The sequence below is a fragment of the Cervus elaphus genome, chromosome 2, assembly GCF_910594005.1.
Source record: "Cervus elaphus chromosome 2, mCerEla1.1, whole genome shotgun sequence".
Taxonomy (NCBI): Eukaryota; Metazoa; Chordata; class Mammalia; order Artiodactyla; family Cervidae; genus Cervus; species Cervus elaphus.
In genome coordinates this window covers 23490829-23516193 of record NC_057816.1, presented here as the reverse complement: position 1 = coordinate 23516193, position 25365 = coordinate 23490829, and the positions used below count along the sequence as shown (strand labels likewise).

The following is a 25365-nucleotide window of genomic DNA, read 5'->3' as shown; positions in this document are numbered from 1 at the left end:
TCTTTCAAAAGTTGGGCCTGCCCCATTCCCTCCTGTTTCATGCTCTTTTCCTGAGCCCTGTCCAGGCCCACAATGTTGCCTCTACATTCTTCTGGAGGGACAACCAGAAATTAGCTGGCCCTTGGGAGGGAAATACTATATAATACCCAATTCCTCTAGATATTAAGGCCTTCATCCTCTATGTTTCCTACTATATGTGCAACAACAGCATCTCTCAGTGAACCCACTAGGGCGGTGACAGGCACACAATGCCTGCCAGAAGTCAATCTGTTGGCATCTCTTCAAGGGCAATTGGGCTTCCAGGGATAATGTTTGCCACTTTTGGAGTTAGCCCATGCAGGCTGCTTGGGCCCAAACTCTTACCACCCTTCTTCTAAATTTACAAGCTTACCCCTGGATCAAATCTCCACTCCACTTTTGTGGAACATCTGATTTGTTGCCTCTTATCAATTTGTTCTTAAGTCACTTACTAACTCCTACAACCAGGACCCTGCCCCCTTATAGGCAATATTGCTCCACTCCACTTATTATTAAAATACTCTTAATGCTCCTAACAGGACCAGATAACCCACTCCTTTGTCATTACTTCTGCTATTACCTAAAGTGGGTCTATGACAATGGAATGTTTACCACTGGAAACACCCTAAACTGCTCGTATGGAGGACTAGTGGAGGAAATCAGTAACTTGCATTCTCTCAGAGCAATAAGAGGATAAGGCTTATGGCTCTTTCACCAGGTTCCCCATCTCGGGGCACAAGCTAGGATTGCTTTACATCATGATATCTATCCCCATGGGCTTCCCTTGTGGCTCAGCTTGTAAAGAATCTGCCTGCAATGCAGGAGACCTGGGTTCAATCCCTGCATTGGGAAGATATTCTGGAGAAAGGAAAGGCTACCCACTTCAGTATTCTGGCCTGGAGAATTCCATGGACTGTATATTCCACGGGGGGCAAAACAGTCAGACATGACTGAGTGACTTTCACTTCACTTCACATCTATTCCCGTCTGTGGTAGACAAGCCAGCAATGAGTTAAGATTACAACCCCTTAATCCTACCCAGCGTTAGTTATGCTGGAGACCCTGGGGACACCCGACTCGAGTCTGGGAGTCCCAGGAGGTCGATCTTGGGTCGATCTTGACTTGCCTATGGATCTTGTCCTTGGAAGGTTGTCACACCTCAACCTGCTTGGGGATTTGCCAGTCCAGGGGTCCCAGGAGGCCGACCTGCCTTGACCTGCCTGCGGATTTGATCTCCAGAAGGCTGTCATGCCTCAGCTTGCCTGGGGATCTGCACCATGACCCTGGGACACCTGGCTCTCAGAGTGCAACAGTACTGGGTGGATAAGCTTCAAAAAAACTCACCCCTAAGGAAGTCCTCCCATGGAAATAGAAGGAGGCCTATTAGTTTTTTTCTTTTTTCTTTTCCTTCCTGTCATAATTGTCTTTCAGATGGGAAATAATCAATCGACTTCCCAACAGATGCCCTGGAGATGCATCCTTGATAACTGGAAGCTGTTTGATCCTCTAAGGAGAAGTTGCTTAAAATCTTTTTGTGTCACTACATGGCCATGGTATCCTCTGGGGGACAAGGAATACTAGCCTGAGGATGGGAGTTTAAATTGCAATGCCATCCTGCAGCTAGACTTGTTCTGCAAAAGACAAGGGAAATGGACAGAGCTCCCCTATGTCCAAATTTTCTTTCCACTAAGAGATATGAAGGAACTCTGTTTTAAGTATGGGATTGTTGTATGCCCTAAAAGTGAGCCTACTAGGCAAATGGTCTTAGGTACAGACAACATAAAGAAGGAAGCCCCCTGTGAAGGCTTACCTCCCATGGCTCCTGAGTTACCTGGTGCTCCTTCCTCGTATCCAAACGTGCCCCCATATCCAGGAGCACCTCTTCCACAAAAGCCAACTCAAGTATGTCCCTTAGTTGAAACTGGAGGAGAATTTGGACCAACTGTCCATAAGCCCTCCTCCCCTTTAGAACTAAGATAGATCAAACAAGACCTGGGAAGCTATACAGATGATCCAGGCAAATACATAGGTACATTCCAGCACATTACCTTGGCCTTTGACTTGACATGGAAGGACATCATGGTCATATTTAGTCGAACTTTATCTGACCCTGAGCATGCTAGGGTCTTAAATGAAGCCCAAAGTTATGCTACGGGACTTCACATATCAAGCGATAAATATGCAGTGGGGGAAACTGCGGTCCCCTCCTCAGATCCTAATTGAAATTATAATGACCCTGAGCACATCTGGGAAAGGGATCATTTTCTGATCTGTGTAAAGGCAGGACTAAAAGCAGACCAGCAAAAAGTAATCAGCTACACCTGGGTCTCAGCAGTGACTCAGAGCCCAACAGGAACCCCATTGCCTTTCTGGAAAGGCTAAAAGACACCCTCCAAAAGTTTATCAATCTGAACTTAGACTCTTATGAGGGACAGATGATTTTAAAGGACAAATTCCTGTCCCAGGGTGCATCAGACATCAGGATAAAGTTACAACAGCTACAACAACAGGACCCTGCTGCCTCTTTAGATGAGATGGCCCAGACAGAGGCCCAGTTATACCTTTTATAAAAGAGAACAGGAGAAGGAGGCGAAGGCCCAGGAAAGGGAGAAAAGAAAAGAGACAAGGCACGCCCAGATGCTGGCTGCCCTCCCGGGAAGCCCTATAGCAAACCCCATGTCTTTAAAGGACAAAGCATGAGGCAAATGGCTAATCTGTAGACAGGTGGGACATTGAGCCAAATAGTGTCCAAGCCAAGCCAAGTCTCCTAAAACGGCTTGCTACATATGCCATCAACTGGGACGTTGGGTGACACTCTGCCCTGGGGACCCAAGAGCCTCAAGGTCAAGTGCCAAGCCTTCCCTCAGGATGGTTCAACAAGACTGAAGCAGCCCACTCCAGCCAGCCCACCTGCCACAGATAACCATCATGGGGCTGGAACCATGGGTGCAACTGGATATGGCAGGTAGGTCCGAGAATTTCTTGGTTGACCCAGGGGCTACCTACTCTGTCCTGACCTCCTACTCCGGAGCTTTCTCCTCCCAAACCTGTACTATTTTGGGTGCTACAGGAAAAACAGTTACAAAAAGATTTACCTGAGCACTTTGCTGCTGGGATGGACAAATATTTCCCCATCAGTTTCTGGTGGTCCCTGAGTGTCCTAATCCCTTATTGGGAAAAGATCTTTCCCTGCCTTTGAAATCTTGCAGCTATTGCAGTCCTGATAGAAGATGTTTTAAAACTCTCTTTTTGAGGCAAACTATTTTTACCAGCCACCAAGTGAAACAACTCCTGAATGGGAAAGGCCATTTATGAATGTCTGATCAAAGAATCCTCAGATATCAAGTAGTGCTGATGGAAAGTCCAGGCCTCATTATATCCCCTTGTGAGATTCTTAACCCAGCTACCCTCTTACCTAGTCCTGAGGACTCTCTCCCCTTTCACTCTTTCCTAGAAACCTTGGACCACTGGACAAAATGCTGAGAGGGATTGTTGGAAGATCCTCTGACCAGTCCTGAGGAAATCTGGTACACTGATGGAAGCAGCTTTGTCATGGATGGAAAAAGAAGAGCCAGATATGTATTAGTCTCATATTTTGAGACCATAGAGGCTAAACCTTTGCCACCAGGTACTTGAACTCAATTTGCTGAGCTCATAGCCCTGACTCGAGCTTTAGAGCTGGGAAAAGGAAAAAGAGTAGCCATTTACACTGACTCCAAGTATGCCTTTCTGGTGCTACATGCACATGCTGCTGTTTGGAAAGAAAGTGGCCACTTAACCACCCGAGGGTCCCCAATCAAATATGGTGATCAAATCCTTAGGCTCTTGGATGCAGTCCATCTGCCCACTGAGGTTTCAGTCTCCCACTGTTCAGTTCAGTTCAGTCGCTCAGTCGTGTCCGACTCTTTGCGACCCCATGAACTGCAGCACGTCAGGCCTCTCTGTCCATCACCAACTCCCGGAGTCTACCCAAACCCACGTCCATAGAGTTGGTGATGCCATCCAGCCATCTCATCCTCTGTTGTCCCCTTCTCGTCCTGCCTCCAATCCCTCCCAGCATCAGGGTCTTTTCCGATGAGTCAACTCTTTGCACGAGGTGGCCAAAGTATTGGAATTTCAGCTTCAACATCAGTCCTTCCAATGAACACCCAGGACTGATCTCCTTTAGGATGGACCGGTTGGATCTCCTCGCAGTCCAAGGAACTCTCAGGAGTCTTCTCAAACACTACAGTTCAAAAGCATCAATTCTTCAACGCTCAGTTTTCTTCACCGTCCAACTCTCGCATCCATACACTGACTACTGGAAAAACCATAGCCTTGACTAAATGGACTTTTGTTGGCAAAGTAATATCTCTGTTTTCAAATATGCTATCTAGGTTGGTCATAACTTTCCTTCCAAAGAGTAAGAGTCTTTTAATTTCATGGCTGCAATCACCATATGCAGTGATTTTGGAGCCCAAAAAAATAAAATCTGACACTGTTTCCACTGTTTCCTCATCTATTTCCCATGAAGTGATGGGACCAGATGCCATGATCTTAGTTTTCTGAATGTTGAGCTTTAGTTCTAACTGTTGCTTCTTGACCTGCATACAGATTTCTGAAGAGGCAGGTCAGGTGGTCTGGTATTCCCATCTCTTTCAGAATTTTCCACAGTTTATTGTGATCCACACAGTCAAAGGCTTTGGCATAATAAAGCAGAAATAGATGTGTTTCTGGAACTCTCTTGCTTTTGCGATAATCCAACGAATATTGGCAATTTGATCTCTGGTTCCTCTGACTTTTCTAAAACTAGTTTGTACATCTGGAAGTTCATGGTTCATGTGCTGTTGAAACCTGGCCTGGAGAATTTTGAACATTACTTTACTAGCGTGTGAGATGAGTGCAATTGTGTGGTAGTTTGAGCATTCTTTGGGATTGCCTTTCTTTGGAATTGAATGAAAACTGACCTTTTCCAGTCCTGTGGCCACTGCTGACTTATCCAAATTTGTGGCATGTCGAGGGCAGAACTTTCACAGCATCATCTTTTAGGATTTGAAATAGCTCAACTGGAATTTGATCACCTCCACTAGCTTTGTTGGTAGTGATGCTTCTTAAGGCCCACTTGACTTCACATTCCAAGATGTCTGGCTCAGGATGTCTGGCTCTAGATGAGTGATTACACCATCGTGATTATCTGGGTGGTGAAGATCTTTTTTTGTACAGTTCTATGTATTCTTGCCACTTCTTCTTAATATCTTCTGCTTCTGTTAGGTCCCTACCATTTCTGTCCTTTATTGTGACCATCTTGGCATGAAATGTCCCTTGGCATCTCTAATTTTCTTGAAGAGATTGTAAGGTTGTTGCTGAACGATAAAACGCCGGGATTCTTGGCCTCTGGAGGGGACGAATTCAATCCGGGGCCAGAGACTAGGCTGGATCGCTCAGAGCTTTGGTGTAATAAAGTTTTATTAAAGCATAAAGGAGATAGAGAACGCTTCTAACATAGGTATCAGAAGGGGGCAAAAGAGTACTCCCCTCCTAGTCTTTAGCTGTATGTTGTATAGTCACTCACAGTCTGTTAATGAAAAGAAAGGAATGTCATAAAATTTAGAATGACACCAGATAATTCATCTCCGGCCATAAAGGATTGACTTGAATCTTTTAGAAGGGCAGTTTACCAACAAATAGTTTCATTTACATAGATTAGGGAACAATATCTGAGTAAGTAGGTTAGGCCGTTTGGGGGAACCAACTTGAAGATAGAGTCTGGGGTACATTAACAGAGCTTAAGACAACATTTCCATAAGAAAAAGAAATGTATTGGTTAACTCAAGGTTTGAGAGTAGTTAGCTTCAGGTGAAACCAGGTGTCATGGCAACACAGCATTTTAAGAGAAACCTCCTTTTAAATTTGTATAGAGAAGAAAAAATATCGCTGGTTTTTTTCCTCTTGCCGCTTAAGAGAGATAAAAATGTCTGGCACTTGCATCCTCATCCCTCCGTTTGGAGACCCCTGGCCTTCCCGCCTGTTACCCTCTCAAGGTCTCTAGTTTTTCCCATTCTATTGTTTCCCTCTATTTCTTTTCTTTTTTTTCCATTTATTTTTATTAGTTGGAGATTAATTACTTTACAATATTGTAGTGGTTTTTGTCATACATTGACATGAATCAGCCATGGATTTACATGTATTCCCCAATCCGATCTGATCCCCCCTCCCACCTCCCTCTCCACCCGATCCCTCTGGGTCTTCCCAGTGCACCAGGCCTGAGCACTTGTCTCATGCATCCAACCTGGGCTGGTGATCTGTTTCACCCTTGATAGTATACATGTTTCGATGCTGTTCTCTCAAAACATCCCACCCTCGCCTTCACCCACAGAGTCCAAAAGTCTGTTCTGTACATCTGTGTCTCTTTTTCTGTTTTGCATATAGGGTTATCATTACCATCTTTCTAAATTCCATATATATGTGTTAGTATACTGTAATGGTCTTTATCTTTCTGGCTTACTTCACTCTGTATAATGGGCTCCAGTTTCATCCATCTCATTAGAACTGATTCAAATGAATTCTTTTTAATGGCTGAGTAATATTCCATGGTGTATATATACCACAGCTTCCTTATCCATTTGTCTGTTGATGGGCATCTAGGTTGCTTCCATGTCCTGGCTATTATAAACAGTGCTGTGATGAACATTGGGGTGCACGTGTCTCTTCCAGATCTGGTTTCCTTGGTGTGTATGCCCAGAAGTGGGATTGCTGGGTCATGTGGCAGTTCTATTTCCAGTTTTTTAAGAAATCTCCACACTGTTCTCCATAGCGGCTGTACTAGTTTGCATTCCCACCAACAGTGTAAGAGGGTTCCCTTTTCTCCACACCCTCTCCAGCATTTATTGCTTGTAGACTTTTGGATAGCAGCCATCCTGACTGGCGTGTAATGGTACCTCATTGTGGTTTTGATTTCCATTTCTCTGATGATGAGTGAATTCAAATCAATCAATGTAATACACCACATTAACAAATTGAAAGATAAAAACCATATGATTATCTCAATAGATGCAGAAAAAGCCTTTGACAAAAGTCAACATCCATTTATGATTAAAACTCTCCAGAAAGCAGGAATAGAAGGAACATACCTCAACATAATAAAAGCTATATATGACAAACCCCTAGCAAGCATTACCCTCAATGGTGAAAAATTGAAAGCATTTCCCCTAAAATCAGGAACAAGACAAGGGTGCCCACTCTCACTGCTACTATTCAACATAATTTTGGAAGTTTTGGCCACAGCAATCAAAGCAGAAAAAGAAGTAAAAGAAATCCAGATAGGAAAAGAAGAAGTGAAACTCTCGCTGTTTGCAGATGACATGATCCTCTACATAGAAAACCGTAAAGACTCTACCAGAAAATTACTAGAGCTAATCAACGAATATAGTAAAGTTGCAGGATATAAAATTAACACACAGCAATCCCTTGCATTCCTATACACTAACAATGAGAAAACATAAAGAGAAATTAAGGAAACAATACCATTCACCGTTGCAACAAAAAGAATAAAATACTTAGGAGTATATCTACCTAAAGAAGCAAAAGACCTATACATAGAAAACTATAAACACTGATGAAAGAAATCAAAGAGGACACAAACAGATGGAGAAATATACCATGTTCATGGATTGGAAGAATCAACATTGTGAAAATGACTATACTTCCCTCTATTTCTTTGCACTGATCACTAGGAAGGCTTTCTTATCTCTCCTTGCTCTTCTTTGGAACTCTACATCAAATGGGTATATCTTTCCTTTTCTCCTTTGCTTTTCACTTCTCTTCTTTTCACAGCTCTTTGTAAGAGCTTCTCAGACAGCCATTTTGCTTCTTTGCATAGTGGACTTATGTACATAAAATAAAGCGTTTGAAAACTATATAGAGCACCTACAACTAATGGCTGACACATTACCTACTGTGCTAATGAGGCATTTACTACTAATAATTAGATATAATTAAGTATTTCCCCAAACCTCAAGTAAACATAAAAAGATTGAAATCATGGCTTCAAATGTTTCAAAAATTGTATTCATATAAGAAGCTGTTTTCAAAGACTTCCTAAAGCAATGTCTGCAGGCTTTAATTTCTAGCTCTTAAACTAATGACTGTTTACTGTCTCAACACTGAGAATATTATACACAAGAGAGCTAATAATATTATCAACAATGAATGAAAAAAGCAGATTTTAATTGCTCCTATACTCCAATATCTCATCCCTGATGAAAGAAAATCTCGAGGGAGCTTCCAATAGCTTCCAACATGTTTTTGATATTATTAATACCAGTTATATATTAAAACCTTAGATAAAAGGATGTCACTTTGTCAAGTGTCTCTGGTAGAATTATGAGGAAGGTACAATAAGGAGTCATGACTCTTGATTCATAGAATCTCTGCAAACAACTCAGGAATCAAGATTTGAATTTGAACACCAAGTAAAAGAGAGCATAGGAATTTCTATCTTGAACAGCCCCTATCTTCATCATCGAGATTTCCCTTAGAGAGTACTTGTTCTAAAGCACACATACACCCCAGTCTAAGGTTTTCAAGAAAAGGGTGAGTATCTGAACTCCATCTGTTACAGAATTTTTTAATCTGAGAATATTAAAGGGGTCTAACCTCTTCACATCAATACAGAGATTTCCTGAAAGTGGTTGATATCTAAAAATGGTTGTTCGCTTCTTAATGTAACACCTCTGAAGGGAGAAAACTGTCTTTTTCATAATTCAACCTATATTATATTCAGACCCATTTAATGGTTAGACAGCCTTGCTATTGAAACAGGTATCTTATGGGCTGCAGCTCTGTCCTTTGAGGTAACATAGAATAAATCTAATTCCAATTCATGTGTTTAGTTGTGTGGGTACTTGGAGTAAATTATTTTGATCCAAATATTGTTGTCTTGGACAATTACAATTTGAAATTCACCATCATAAAGTATAGCCCCCAGAACTAAGCACAATTCATAAGATGTATTTTTTTTTCCCCTTGTGTGATTATCACTCCCTTAAATTTGGATGTTATGTTCTTTTTAATGAATTCATAGGTAGTTTGAAGCATTTTCTCTTGATCCAGATGTTTTGAACACAGATTTGTTAGGCCATTGCTTCCCCATTTTGAATGTTTTTGCAGACCTGGCTTATTCCTACTTATATCCTTCCAGGTTCAGTTTTTTTTTTTTTTTTGGAAGCTTTCATTGACCCCTCCCCTGGATTAGCACCATAGTCACCATGTTCTGGAGGATCTGTTCAATCATTTATCACATTGTCTGGTCTGCCCCCTCCACTGTCTCTAGACTGTAAAACTCTGAAGAGTAAGGATTCTATCTTATTGATCTCTATATCCTAAAGGTCCACAGCAGAGTGTGTTTACAGACTATTAAATTCTTTATAATATCAACTGCTATCAGATACACAGGCTAATAGTATCTTCTAGAATCATTATCATCATAAAAGTGTCTGTTATTCTTCTCTATGTTAACATCATCTACAAATTTCATAATGATTTCTTTTATGGTATTATCAGAGTTATTAGTAGAATATTTTTTCAATATAGGATTGAGTCCTTCTCCAGGAGAGCTTCCTGACCCAGGGATTGAACCTGGGCTGTTCCCACACTGTAGGCAGATGCTTTACCATCTGAGACACCAGGGAATCTCAAGTACACAGTACCATGGAATAATTCTCAAAATGATATCTCAAAGTGCAAGGTCCACTTTTTTAAAGTATAAATTTGTATTTAAAAAGGCAAACAGTTTTACCTGCTATCACTAAGTTCTAGAAAAATAGCTTAAAAAAAAAAGTCACAATTTGCAGTGTCCTGCTAGCTAAAGACTAAGAGGACCTTACTCTGAAATGACAATCTTCATAATCAGGTCTGAAATTTATGCCTATGAATGAAAAATGTCAATAACAAGAGGGTGGCAGAAAATAAACATTCGTATCACGATTATAGTTTTTTCAGCTCTTATGCTCTTTGCATCTAGTGTATGTTTTATGCATGTTTTGATTTTGAGATAGTATTTCCGAAGATATCAGTATTGGCTCAAATCCTTAATTACCACTTTTATTTCTTATGGCTATGTCAATGTTTTTAATCTATATTATTCAGTTCAGTCAGTTCAGTTCAGTCGCTCAGTCGTGTCCAACTCTTTGCGACCCCATGAATCACAGAATGCCAGGCCTCCCTGTCCATCACCAACTCCCGGAGTTTACTTAAACTCATGCCCATCGAGTCGGTGATGCCATCCAGCCATCTCATCCTCTGTCGTCCCCTTCTCCTCCTGCTCCCAATTCCTCCCAGCATCAGGGTCTTTTCTAGTGAGTTAACTCTTTGCATGAGGTGGCCAAAGTATGCCCTAAATAAATAGTAATCATTTTTGGTACACAAATAATCTCTGATGATACTTTTTGGGTCTCTTTCTTTTGAATTCATTGTGCTCTGCTGTGCATGGAATCATCAGGTTTCTTCCAAACCCATATCCCAGAGAAGGAAAGATATAAATATTGTTTCTGTTTTGGTCTCTTGTGCGTATGGGGTAGTGCTTTGGTTTGAAGGTGAGTTTGAAGGTGAGTACAAGGACACCAAGACCACACCCGTATTGTTGTTATAGCCTCAGGATCATGCAAGATCGACATTCTGCAGCCCTAGTTTCCAAGAATCTAAGCACAGGATCATAACAGGTCATGCAAAGTACTTAGCACATGGTGAGTATTCCACAAGAGATTTTAAGATGAATGAATTTAGGCTTTAATATTTCACAGTTCTGAATTCTCCTCATTAAGAAACTCATCTTTCCTGGATGTGGAGTTCATGTTGAATGATAGACTTATTGTTAGCTATCTAGTTGCTTTCTTGGGCTCTCTGTCTGTATTTTTGGAAAGGTGACCATAGTGAAGATATTCACTGCAAGGATCAGTTATTGATACACTACTGTCAGTACTTTATATTAATTTTTCCACTTATATTAATTACTGTGAATGGTTGCTTTGATATGACAAAGAGAGATAGAAGGGCAGGTATGAGTGGCTAAAAGAAGATATGGAAAAGTGAGACGGAAAGGCCTTATCCTTGATCATGTACTTTTTATACACCTAACTGTGGGAAAATATCCAACCACTATATTAGTTATCCAGAATGTAAAATAGGCACACTAGTATTTCCTCTTTAGAAGATTTGAGAGGAATGAAAACAAATCATGGAAAGTTCTAATAATAAAGTTAACGAAAAATTTCTTTGGCTGTCTAGGGACTGGGCAATACCGAGACCTACTGGGAGAGAGCTTTGGTTTGATAGCATAGAACAAACAAAGGAACATTCCATCTTATTTGTTAATATTTACACATCCTATGTTACTGAGATGCACTTTGACCACTAACATAGATCAGGAACAGACAGAGAACTGGAGCTATCTGCTTGAGAAGTCTTGGTTTTTATATTACACGTCATTGTAATTGGTTTTTTATTACACGTCATTGTAATTGGCTTTTATATTACACATCTTTGTATCCACTACAATTTTTCATTTCTTCCATAAATTCCCAGAGGGAAATGGCAGCAGCAAATCGCTCCTCAGTGACTGAGTTCATCCTTGCTGGGCTAACAGAGCATCCAGGACTCCAGCTGCCCCTTTTCTTCCTCTTCCTAGGAATCTATGTGGTCACGGTGGTGGGGAACCTCGGCATGATCACACTAATTGGGCTCAGTTCTCGCCTGCACACCCCCATGTACTATTTCCTCAGCAGCTTGTCCTTCATTGACCTCTGTCAGTCCACTGTCATTACCCCCAAAATGCTGATGAGCTTTGTGACAGAGAAGAATACTATCTCCTACCCAGCATGTATGACTCAACTCTTCTTCTTCCTTGTTTTTGTTATATCAGAATGTCATATGTTGGCTGTAATGGCGTATGACCGCTATGTTGCCATCTGTAACCCCTTGCTTTACAATGTCACCATGTCTTACCAGCTCTGTTCTTGCATGGTGGCTGGGGTTTATGTCATGGGCTTGACTGGTGCCACAGCTCACACAGGCTGCATGCTAAGAGTGCTTTTCTGCAAGGCTGATGTGATCAACCACTACCTCTGTGATCTTTTTCCTCTACTGGAGCTCTCCTGCTCCAGTACTTACATCAATGAGGTGGTAGTTTTGTGTTTCAGTGCATTTAATATCCTCACCCCCATCCTGACCATCCTCAGCTCCTACACCTTCATCATCTCCAGCATCCTCCACATTCGTTCCACGGAGGGCAGGTCCAAAGCCTTCAGCACATGCAGCTGCCACATCTCAGCTGTTGCTATTTTCTTTGGATCTGCAGCATTCATGTACCTGCAGCCATCATCTGTCAGCTCCATGGACCAAGGGAAAGTGTCCTCTGTGTTTTACACCATTATTGTGCCCATGCTAAATCCCCTGATATACAGCCTAAGGAATAAAGATGTCAAAATTGCCTTCAATAAACTCCTTGAAAAAAGAAGTTTCCTGTGATAATGAGTGTTTTGCCTTGGCAAAAATTTATAATTTCCTGAGAGAGTTTGGTAAGAAATCAGTCCAGACACAGGAATGTGTGTCTACAAGTAATGAGATGGTTTCTACTATTAATTCTTGATTTTGGGGGATGAAAGTGGCAGGGAGAGGACTGGATTCATAGTGTTATCATATGGAGAGCAGCACTGTTTGAGGATGTGCCAGCGTCCACATGTCCATAAAACTTGGTATTACCTCTAAATACTAATACAATATTCAAAGGCCTTCATGTGGATTATTACAAGCATAGAATATGGAACTTCTTTAGCCAAGACTTATTCATCTTAGAAATTTTTTTTTAATTTTAAATTTTTATTTTTTGGCCACCCTGTGTGACTTGCAGGATCTTAGTTCCCCCAACCAAGAAGTAAACTTGGGCCCACAACGTTGAAAATGCTGAGTCCTAACTATGGGACTGCCAGGGAAATCCCAAATTTATTTATCTTAATTCAAGGAATAAATCCATCTGATCAGTATCCTTTGATTTTCTCAATATGCTGTGTCCCTGTTGCTGTTTACTAGTAAGACAAATGTCTCTGAAAGTGTGACCTCTATGATAAACAACGTTTAGCAATTTGGAATCTATAAAATTCAATCTTTAATTCTTAGTTTGTGCACAGAAATGTATTAGGAGGTACAAGGGCATATGATGGGTGGTAAGACATAATTCCTATGTCATAGGACACACATATGCTCCACACTTCAGTGGAAGAGATTGACAATAATAAACAGCACTGAAGAATTACGTGTATTTTGACTTATATCTTTATGCAGTTCTGAGATAATATACTCCACAGTTCTGAGATAATTCTGTCACCTCCATTTCCCTGACAATCCTGTACTCATTTTCTCTTCTCTCTAAAAAATGTATCTTTTTGTGCCACTCACATTATAGAATCTTAAGATTTAGTAGTGACATTCTTTTATTATTACAACCATATGGATCATTCACATACAAGTTTAAAATTGAAAAAATATTTTCTGATTAATGGTAAGTACCCATCTTATCCCCAAAATATCTATCATGGAAAAGAAACTGAATTATTTTGAGGAAGAAAAAGAGATATTTAAGCAATAAATTCCCTCATTACCCTTTGACTCAGCATGAGCTGTTCCACCTGGTAAAAATCCCTGGTGGCTTAGATGCCTGCCAGTGGGACATGCAGGTTCAATCCCTGGGTCTGGAAGATCCCCTGGAGGAGGAAATGGCGACCCACTCCAGTATTCTTGCCTGGAAAAGTCCATGGACAGAGAAGCAAAGTGGGCTACAGTCCATGGGGTTACAAAGAGTCAGACATGACTGAATGACTAACACTTTTTTTGTTTTCAAACTGTGTTTTAAACATCATCTGTCTCATCTGAAAATGCCAAAGCAGTGTTTTCTTTGAAGTCACCTTGCCTTCAAACATGTAATAGTAACACTTCTGTGAGATATCACCTTTTATCTCATCTCATAAAACCTCAATTCATAATGTGTGAGGTAAGGTTATGCCTCTCTTTGAGAATTAGAAGAAAATTTCTTTTTGACTTACTATGTTCTAATCATTCCTAAAGTTCATACTCCACTTTTTAATCCATAAAAACTCTGTATACCCGTGTATCTATCCATATGTGTACATACGTGTATGTATATATGTCTATGTTTATGTGTAACTGATATGAATATTATAATTATAAACCAATCTGCATTTTTATTGCTAGGATATGCTTCATTAGGCTTATGTGTGTAATAATTATTTTATTACTCTATGGATTAAACAAACAACATTGGATAAATTTTTTCATATGGATGGCTGAAAGATAGGAATGAATATTTGTGAGAATTTTTTTTGTTTGTTTCTGAGCATTCATTTGTGTATTTCTGCTGCTCAACACTCAGTCGTGTCTGACTCTCTGTGACCTCATGCCCATCCGGCTTGTCTGTCCTTGAGATTCTCCAGGCAAGAATACTGGAGTGGGTTGCCACTTCCTCCTCCAGGAGATCTTTCTGACTCAGGAATCGAAACTGCATCTCGTACACCTCCTGCATTGGCAGGCAGATTCTCTAGCATTACCACTACCTGGGAAGTTCCATTTGTATATTGAAACTATTAAAAAGATTAACGAAAGATAAAACATGTCTGTATTTACTCTAGTGATATGAGAACTGATAGTAGATATGGATTAAAATATTGGAATAGATAGCAGACAGATTCCAAAGTGGAGATGAAACGTTACCACAAAAATGAGAGGTAAAGGACTCTGAAAAAGAACTACTACAAATGAGACAAAAATTAACAAATATATAGGATTTTTTAGATACCAGTACAGAAGGTCACACTGTTTTAATAATGAAAAAGAACATGATGCAATAAATATATTCTAACACTAGGCACTATGATAAGCTTGGATAAAGCTCTCATACAGAGTTTGTCTTTCATTAATTCTCATACAAGCATATCTTAATTTCTAAAAAAAAAATACAGTTCCTTATATACAATTAGCATTTTCAAGGATGTCACAGGAGTGGATTTCAGAAAATTACTTTATATCTTCTGTTTTAGTCACAGTTAGGTGTGACTGTGCATTACACACACAGAAGTACATACATACCTTGGTACATAATCCTGAAAGTGATACAGGACGGGTTCAGTGGTTCACTGGGGCCATAAGCTGCTTTTCAGTTGTTGCTCTGCTACAACATTTAGCTTCCATCCATCATTTGGTCTCAGACAATAGCTCCAGATTCATCCTTCATCTCTACCCCTCAGCCATCAGAACTAAAGGTAGGGAAGGAGAGAGGATGTCCCTTAACTTGAAGACAACCACCTGGAAGTGACAGGCTTCACCTTCTCCTGTTACCCTTTGGTGTGACCCACTTTTATGGTCCAAGGTGGATATAAGAGGGGCTAAGAAATACCATGGTATCTATGTAGCCACCTGCCCAACTAAGAATCAGGGCATTTACTATTGAGGAAGAGAGGGTAAATTAGGAATAACTTAATCTCTTCCACTCTTTTGAGTATTTGTATTTAGTCCTACCCAGCTGTGTGTTGTTCTCTCTAGAGTTAACATTTGAATTTGGCATTGCATATAAGAGAATAATAATGCGAACTGTGATTAAAATTATATGTATAATATGCAAAATATATTAATATTTCATAACTAATAGGATCTGCCCAAAAGCTGTTTGTCCTGCTGGGTGGGATAGTTTCTGTAATATCTCGACAATGTGGTTTATTCCTATCACTTCATTCTTGCTGCTTTCCTGTCTTGATATAGCTTCTTGACTCCATTCTCCTTTTCCAGTTTTACATACCTTTCAGTTATAAACACCTTTCAAGAACAAATGCAAGTTTTTAATTCTCCATGCATTTCTGACCACTCCACACTATTATCAAGCACATTTCTGGTTCTTCACACATACTGTAATAATGATGTCTTTTATGGTACTGCTTATCATTAGAGAATACTTGTGGGTATTCTATCAAAGTTATCAGAATGTTGAGAACAATTGTTTTGTGTTACATTGTGCCATATTTATTGTTCTAAGTTCTGATAATTATTGATGAGCAGCATTTTCCTATGTGTTCATGGATTGTTGTATTCGAGATTTTACCCTTTTTCATAGCAATTTGCAAAAATACCTTAAAAATCACCTCCCTGTCTATCACCAACTCCCAGAGTTTACTTAAACTCATGTCCATTGAGTCAGTGATGCCATCCAACCATCTCATCCTTCTGTCGTCCCCTTGTTATTGAGGTTTAAAAATAGCCCTTGTTGATTTAAAATATACAGTGATATTTGAAAAACACTATAAAAGTCAACTGTAAAGTCCTTTGAAAAGGACCAAGCAAATACATTTAACCATGTTTCATAAGAACTTCCTGTTGTGTATTTCCAATTTAACTTGCTTGACTCATGTTGCAATCTAAGATTATTTCCAATTATTCTGGTTTTAGGGAAAAAATAAAAGTATACAAGAAAGAAGAAGGAACTTGAAACATAGGTCCCTAAAAAGAAAATATTTTATTAAATATACAGTTTAACAAGTAGAATTATTTTAAGTGACTACCTGAAAAAAAATCACTTATTTGATTAATATTCTGAACTTTGACCCTACTACCCCAAATTCCAGTTTTATATAGATTTGACTTTTGAATCAATTATTTACATTACTTATGTGTGCTAAGTCACTTCAGTTGTATCTGACTTTGCAACCCCATGGACTGTAGCCCACCAAACTCCTCTGTCCATGGGATCCTCCAGGCAAGAATACCCAAGTGGATTGCGATGCCCTCCTTCACAGGATCTTACCAACCCAGGGATTTAACCCACATCTGTTACATCTCCTACATTGGCAGGCATGTTCTTTATCATTAGTGCCACCTGGGAAGCCCCATGTTACCTGTACATAAGACAAATTAAATATTATTTTTTGCAATGAAGAAATATTTAATTCTTTAACATTTCTAGCCTTATTAACAATAAGATGACTTGTCAGGGTATGTCCTGATCCTCTAAAACCTGCTATTCACACTGTTGACACTGAAGGGAAAGCATTGACTAGGAGCTTATAAGAAATAGAATCTCAAATCTCCTTCAGACTTGCTGGATCAGGATCTGCACACACACACACACACACACACACACACACACACAAAGTCCTCAGGAGACCCTGTGAACTAATCTGTATCACGAATTGTTCAGGATTAACAAAGATTCCCTCTTGAAAGAAAGATTTTAACTGTTTGGGGAAATGCCAACTGCAATTGCTTCTTTTCTCAAGAGCTTGTTCCCTGAGAAATGGAACTCCCTGGAGGGTATTTGACTCTATTTTATTTATTGCCTTGAACTTCTAAACCCAGGACAAACCTCCACAGCACAGCAGTCATAACTTCCCAGGGGACTGTCCTGAGGATGTTTGCTTCACTGAAGCTGTAGAAACACACACTGAAGACAGAATTGGAGATGCTGACCTGCAATGCAGACCAGCTTCAGAAATGGCTCTGACACCAGGGCTGTGCCTGCTCTCCCAGCACTAAGGACAAAAGAATTCTGGGTTCATAATCTCCCAACAAAACATTAGTGCTATTTTCCTCTGAGAGCGGAATGTCAAAGAAAAGAAAAATTGATGTTTAGTTTTCCAGGAGTGAAAAAGGTATGTGTTTTGATTTCATAAGTCTGAAAGCAATCACCTTGGGAATTCAAGTCAATGTCTCATGATATCTTCATTCATCCATATTATTATTCATTTCTTCATAAGATATTTTTTAATTTGCTATGATGTGCCGAATGTGTGCTATTTACTTGGATGCAGAGGACAGTTTAGTCTGATTTGGCCCATCCTCTGGCTTACAGGTGGCTCTAGTGGTAAAGAATCCACCTGCCAATGCAGGAGACAAAAGAGGCATGGATTCTATCCCTGAGCTGGGAAGATCCCCTGGAGGAAAGCATGAGAACCCGCTCCAGTATTCTTGCCTGGAGAATCCCATGGACAGAAAGCCTGGAGGACTACTGTTCATAGCATCGCAAAGAGTTGGACACAACTGAGTCGACTTAGCATGCACGCAGTGGCTTACAGTGCAGCTCAAATCTTAAAACCGTGGCTCAGAAATGAGTTTTCTGAGGATGCAGTAAGAAGGTCCAATCACTTAAAAGGAATTGGAGGGTCCCATTATGACAGCAAATATAAATGAAATTGAAAAAGAAAAAAATATTTACCAGAAAACAGAGATAAATGAGGTTGGTAAGGCTATTATTTCATGTGAAAACAAGAGGAAATAAAATACAGATCGTTTAAGAGAATGTAACCCATCTCAGAAAATGAAAATTTTCTGAAGTGGGAAGTGAAGTTTCTAAACATAAACAGAACCAAATGTGAGCTGAGTCTGGCAAGAAGGGTACATATTCACACTCTCTTAAATACAGCGGAGGAAATCTTTTCTTCACTGTCTCTGGAAGTGGATCAAATTCTGAAGTATGGTTGAGTGTATTCAGTCATTAAGAATAAGTGCCTCATTTATTTCTAAGAATTCAAATTGTTATAATATTTTCCTTTTATTTCACAAAGGGTGTATTTTTAGATCTTTCTAACACTGTACATAAATTCTATTTTCTTCTCTAGATTCTTTTGAGATACGTGATGATACCTGCTAATTATGCCATTACCTTAAAATATTTTCCAAGTTCAATACTTTTTGTTTGCTTTCCATTTTGTCAATGCTCCTCCTTAAAAAGAATACCCCCTGATAGTTGCGCACTCATGTCTGACTCTTTTATGACCCCATGGACTGTAGACCACCAGGCTCCTCTGTCCATGGGATTTCCCAGGCAAGAATGCTGGAGTGGGTTGCCATTTCCTTCTCCAGGGCATCTTTCCAACCCAGGGATACAAACCAGGTATCCTGCCTTGCAAGCAGTTTCTTTACTGCCTGAGCACCGTAGAAGCCCTCAAATATTTTCCAAGTTCAATAGTTTTTATTTGCCTTCCAGTTAGTCAGTGTTCCTCCTTAAAAAAGAATATCTATAACAAAACCCAGAACTACAGATGCAATTTAAGTGTAGCACAGTGCTTCCTAATCTTATGGCCCTCTCAGAATATGGTCATATTTGTATGAGGTAACAGGTTAAGTGGACAAGACAATGTGGCCAGTGGTGACCACCTAGAAGTCTATGGATGTCACAGACTCAACCTGACTTCCTCAATGATGAAGACCAAGCCCTCAGCACTGTTATAAGCTATTCACGACATTTTAGTTCCGTGGAAGATAAAAAAGAAAAATAAAATAAAAACTGTCTGACAATTTTCAAAATTGTAAATGGCTTGCAATTTCAGTTAAGTAGAACTTTAAAAAGGAAAGAAAAAAATCTGAAAAACTGATAGTTTTTCAACAATTTCAACCTGTTATTAAAAACTTGACCATAAAGGACACCAGGGGCTTCCCTAATAGCTCAGCTGGCAAAGAATCCACTTACAATGCAGGAGACCCTGGTTCGATTCCTGGGCTGGGAAAATCCATTAGAGAAGGGATAGGTTACCCACTCTAGTATTCTTTCACTTCCCTTGTGACTCAGCTGGTAAAGAATCTTCCCACAATGCAGGAGACCTGGGTTCGATCCCTGGGTTGGGAAGATTCCCTGGAGAAGGGAAAAGGCTACCCACACCAGTATTCTGGGCTAGAGAATGACATGGACTGTATAGTCCATGGGTTGCAAACAGTCGGACACAACTGAGAGACTTTCATTTACTTTTCAAAGGACACCACACATCTAGATTGTGTCACTGGGAACACATCCAAACATTTAAGGTACTTTTTATATTCCAAGAATAGAAAGAGAACAATCATTCTCTAAATCTCTTATGAGGTCAAGAGGTTTTAAAAACAGTTCTAGCAAGAACACTACAAACAAGAAAAATTAGAGATCCATCTTTCTTATGATTATGGAAATTTAATGTTGGCAATTTGAATCTAGCCATACACACACATCCACATACATACACATCATATGGCACACAGAGAAAGTGAATTTATTTTAGACATACACCAATATTTAAATTCTAAAATGAAATATTTTCTTATAAAAATCTACTTTCAAACATTCAACTTAATGTCTAGAATTTGTATTTAATTTATTAATTTCTAAAACTTATCTCTATCACTTTTTTCTACCAACTCAGTCATATCACCTATACATAAGAGATTTATTTCTTCCTTTCCAATCCTTAGTTTATTCTAATTGCCTTATTGAATTTCTTAGTATGTTCAGTAAAATAATGAATAGGAATGGAGACAGTAATTATCTTTGTCACTCTCACAGTAACAGAGGACATATGTCATGTTCCACTATTAAGTTTGTTGCTTGCTATGCCTGTTCTTTAAACAGATTTTAGAATTCCTTATATATTCTGCATTTTCTACAATTTTATTATTACTATTGGATGTTGTTTCCTTTTCTATATTTTAGAAGGAAATCTGTAAAATTACTGTCATTCCTCTCTTAAATTGAAGACCAGTGAAAACATTTGAAATGGTATTATAGCTTGAATAATGAACCTGCATACAAATAATTTTATGAAGTGTATACTAATAATTTTTTAAAAGTTCTATGTGCCCTTAAGAAGAATTCATGTCATTTAATTGCTACATGCAATAGAATTGTGCATAAATTACATACACATTTATACAAATTTACAAATCTTGTTGAGATCCTCCTTAATCCTTGTCAATTTTTGTTAGATTTTCTATTTAAACTAATATTATTCATTTATTTTAAAACATATTTTGGTATATTAATATTTTTTCACACTCATATCAGGGTACAACTTTATCAAGATTACTTAAAGAATTATGTGCCCATTCTAAGAATAAATTTCACCTACAGGAGTTTTGATAGTTGCATACTCTGTGCACTGGTGAAAGCAAGATCTAAGTAATGACATGAAATGTTTTTAATCATCCTAAAATCTTTTATCATGGCCTTTACCAGTATTCTCCCATGCCCCATGCTGTCAGTTACTGATCTATTTTTATCTCTTTATAGATTAGTCTCCTTTTCTAGAACTTGATATAAATGGAAATATGCATCTTCTTTTGTATGAATATTGGCTTTTTTTACTCAAGATAATATTTTCAAGATTAATCCTCATGTATCTGTGATTTGTTGCATTTTATTGGTGAGTAGTATTCTACTCTGTGTGCATATGTATCACAATTCATTTTAGTTGGTTGAATACTTGCCTTATTTCATGTTTTTTGGTTGTTAGTAACAAATACTCTATGCCCATTTTTGTATAAGTCATTATGTAGGCATGTGTCTATTTTTATCTTGGGTAAAACACCAAAGATTAGAGTTGTTAAATTATGTGTTATCTTGACTTTATAAAAATTGTCAGTTTTCCAAATTCGTTGGACAATTTTATACCTTTTTTAGATATCTGTATTTGAGACATCTGGTTGCCTCACATTGTCTCAAAACTTTGGGTTGTAAGTTTTCATTTCTGTTTCCTTTTTTCTCTCATTTTTTAATAGATTTGTAATGTTTTTTCATTCATGTTTTAGTTTAGTTTTCATTTCCCTGATGAATAGTAATTTCAGTATCTTTTCATATGCTTATTAATTATTCTTTTATCTTCTGTGATAATACCTGTTAAAATAGTTTTCTTATTTTTTAATTTGCTTGATGTCTTCATATTATTGTCTTTTCAATATTAATTTAGATTTTCAGTAACAGTCTGTAGTCAGTGGCTTGCTTTTAATGCTCTAATAATACAATTTGAAGAACAATTTTTAATTTGGATATAGCAGAATTGATCAATATTGCATAGTTAGCATGTGTTCTAATACATGCTAACTATACAATATTATAGTTTAGTGTTTAATTTTTTTTTTTTTAGTTTAGTGTTTAAACTATAGTTTAAACTATAGTGTTTTTCCAGAAGTTTAATAGTTTAGTTTTTTGCTTAGAATTAAGATTCATTTCAATTATATTTTATTTAGCTGTGAGGGGTAGAACATTTTAGATTTTGTTTCTTCTTTTTAATTTTTATTCAAGTGGAAATTATTTTTAATTTACTTTGATCCATAGACAGATAAAATAATCTGTTTATTATTTAATAGAATAGGGAACTGCATTATTCTGTATCCTCTAATTTTATGAATGTTTTTATACCCTCTTAGTTAATGAAAGATAAAAAAGGCTTAAACATTATAATTGATTTTTCTATGTATTTTGAAGTGTATAATTATCTCTTATTTTCAATTGATAACATATTGTAAAAACAATTATTACTATTTTCAGAGTGTTAAACCTTGCTAATTAAATAATGAAGCTGTTTTACTTTTCCAGATTTATCAACTGTAAATGATGGGAACATATACACTTGGACTTTAAGGCATATTCACTTAAGCACTATTATATTTCTTCTCTCAAGCAAAGACAGAGGTATTTGGACTGCAAGCAGGCTAACAGTGAGACAATTCAGGTATCACATCTGCACAATGAATGCTGTCTGTGTTATTTTAATTCAAGAACAATATTGAAAATCTGATGATTTTATGTAGAAACCCAAATTTTTGATTTTCAGAAAAATAATTCTGAAATCTAGTAATAATGTGTCTCTTTTCACCCCTGGCAGAAATCAGTTGCTGGTGAATAAAAGATTTTGCACTTATATGGGATTTGCTCTCTCTAGGTTGATGCTCAGTAAGCTTCTGTCATTTTTAATAGGTCTTCTAAGTTTTCAAGTCTGCAAACCACACGTTAGAAAAAAACATTTAAAGATAAATGAAATGTTCAAACTAGGGAGTAATCACACAAAAACCTAAACTGATTGTCAGCCAGAAGGCTGAAATACTTTTAAATTATATAATTTAATACCTTTAACATAGAGGTGCAAAAACATTTAATTAAGAAATTATTGCTTAGGTAAACTTATCCAGAGTTAAAATTATTCACAGAAACTAAGAGAATATTCAAATGATTAATTTTCTATGTAATTTATCACTAATAGGGAGCATAGCAAAGTCATGAGTCCAAAAACTGTCCCTTACTCTCCCCTTCAGAAACTACCCAGAGGGAAATGGCAGCAGGAAATCACTCCTCACTGACCGAGTTCATCCTCGCTGGGCTCACAGATTAGCCACGACTCCAGCTGCCCCTGTTCCTCCTCTTCCTAGGAGTCTATGTGGTCACAATGGTGGGGAACCTGGGCGTGATCACACTGATTGGGCTCAGTTCTCACCTGCACACCCCCATGTACTATTTCCTCACCAATTTGTCCTACATTGACCTCTGTCATTCCACAGTCGTCACCCCCAAAATGCTTGTGAACTTTGTGACAAAGCGGAACATCATCTCCTATCCTGGATGCATGACTCAGTTGTATTTCTTCATTGTTTTTATTATTGCAGAGTGTCACATGTTGGTGGCAATGGCGTATGACCGCTATGCTGCCATCTGTAACCCCTTGCTTTACAATGTCACCGTGTCTTATCACATCTGCTTCCGCATCACAGTGGGAGTTTATATTTTGGCCATCATTGGATCCACAATCCGTATAGTATTTATGTTGAGACTCTTTTTCCGAAAGAACAATGTGGTTAACCATTATTTCTGTGATCTCTTCCCACTCTTTGAGCTATCGTGTTCCAGCATCTATGTCAATGAATTATTGGTCATATTCTTGAGTGCATTTAATCTCCTGACTCCTGCCTTAACTATACTTGCCTCCTACATTTTTATCCTCGTCAACATCCTCCAAATCCGCTCCAACAAGGGCAGGTCTAAAGCCTTCAGAACCTGAAGTTCCCACCTCTTAGGTGTTGTTATTTTCTATGGATCTGCATCATTCATGTATCTGCAGCCATCATCTGTGAGCTCCATGGACCAAGGGAAAGTGTCCTCTGTGTTTTATACCATCCTTGTGCCCATGCTGAATCCCTTGATCTATAGTCTGCGGAATAAAGATGTCAAATTTGCTCTGAGGAAAATTCTGGACAGTAGAAAACATTCATGAATAGAATCTGTATCATGATGTCATAGTAATAATTTGCTGTGAGTTAGATTTGTTATTCAAATATTTATAGTTTCAGTGACACTTCCCCATATAACTCATCTCCAACATTCTCTTCCTGGACACTTCTTCAAAGGTATATTACAAAGAGTATGTATGGAGAAATGGAAGAATAAAATGTTCTTGATAACTAACAGAGCCTTTGTTTTATTTTTAATTAACTACAATAAAGCAAGAACTACAGCAATGATGATGACGATGAAGAAAATTATAGTAATATATTTTAGTATGCTTTTATTTGTAGAGATGTGGAAGGACCTAGAATCTGTCATATAGAATGAAGTAAGGCAGAAAGAGAAAAACAAATATCATTTGTTGTAAAGGAAAAACTAACATAGTAAAGCAATTATACTTCAATAAAAATAACAAATAATGAAAGATTTATGAAATATAAACACTATGCCCTATCTTCGAATGGATAATTATTTACCATATTCCCTCATGGCAAGCTCTAGTATAATTGAAGCTTATTTCACTTTAGTAAATGATTGAATTTTTCAACAGTTTAAATGTAGAAAAATGATTGAGAAGCACTGTGTCACCCAACTATAAATCTTTTAAAAATTGAACTTAATACATTTAATCATATTTTATAAGTGCTCCCTAACGTGAGTTTCCAATTTATCTTGCATCATGCTAAAATCTAAGACTGCTTCCAGTTATTCCAGCTTTGAAAAAAAAGCAAAAGTATATAAAAGAAAAGAAGGATTATGAAACATAATTGCCTAATAATAGACTATCTCATTAGATATACATTTAACAAGTAAAATTATTAGTGATATTATTAGTGAAATAATAATAAAATTATTATTTTTTATTAAAAAAAACAAATACATCAATATTCTGAATTCTTGCCCCATAACTCTAAAATTCAATTATATATAGATTTCATTTTTAATCAATTATTTATATCACCTATTTCTATAAAAATTAAATATATTTACTACAAGAAAAATGATTTTAATTCATTATTAAAAATTTCTGGCTTTATTAACAGAAGATAAATTGTGAGAATATGTCCTGATACTCTCAATCTGCTATTCGCAGTCTGGACTGTGAATCCACAGCACTGGTAGGAGCTTGTTAGAAATGCAGAAGTTCAGATCCAACTTAGACCGGCTGGATCAGGATCTGCATTTTAATAAAATCCTCAGGGGATCCCAAGAACAAATCTTTATCACTAATTGGTAAGTTCAGGATTGACAAATAATACCTTTAGAAAGAAAATGTTGGATAACTGGGGACACATCAC

At 38.0% G+C, this 25365-nt stretch overlaps 1 protein-coding gene and 1 pseudogene across 1 annotated transcript; both read left to right on the top strand.

Moving 5' to 3' along the window:
- Window positions 1-11559: 11559 nt before the first annotated feature.
- LOC122705354 (olfactory receptor 8G1-like) lies at window positions 11560-12519 on the top strand. Its single transcript, XM_043920681.1, has one exon. It carries the CDS (start codon window positions 11584-11586, stop codon window positions 12517-12519), a length of 936 nt encoding a protein of 311 aa, XP_043776616.1. The 5' UTR covers window positions 11560-11583.
- Window positions 12520-23120: 10601 nt separating this feature from the next.
- Window positions 23121-24060, top strand: LOC122705348 (annotated as a pseudogene).
- The last annotated feature ends 1305 nt before the right edge of the window (window positions 24061-25365 follow it).

Coding starts and splice junctions, on each gene's coding strand:
- LOC122705354 (XM_043920681.1), top strand. CDS start 11,584: ATGGCAGCAGCAAATCGCTCCTCAGTGACTGAGTTCATCCTTGCTGGG.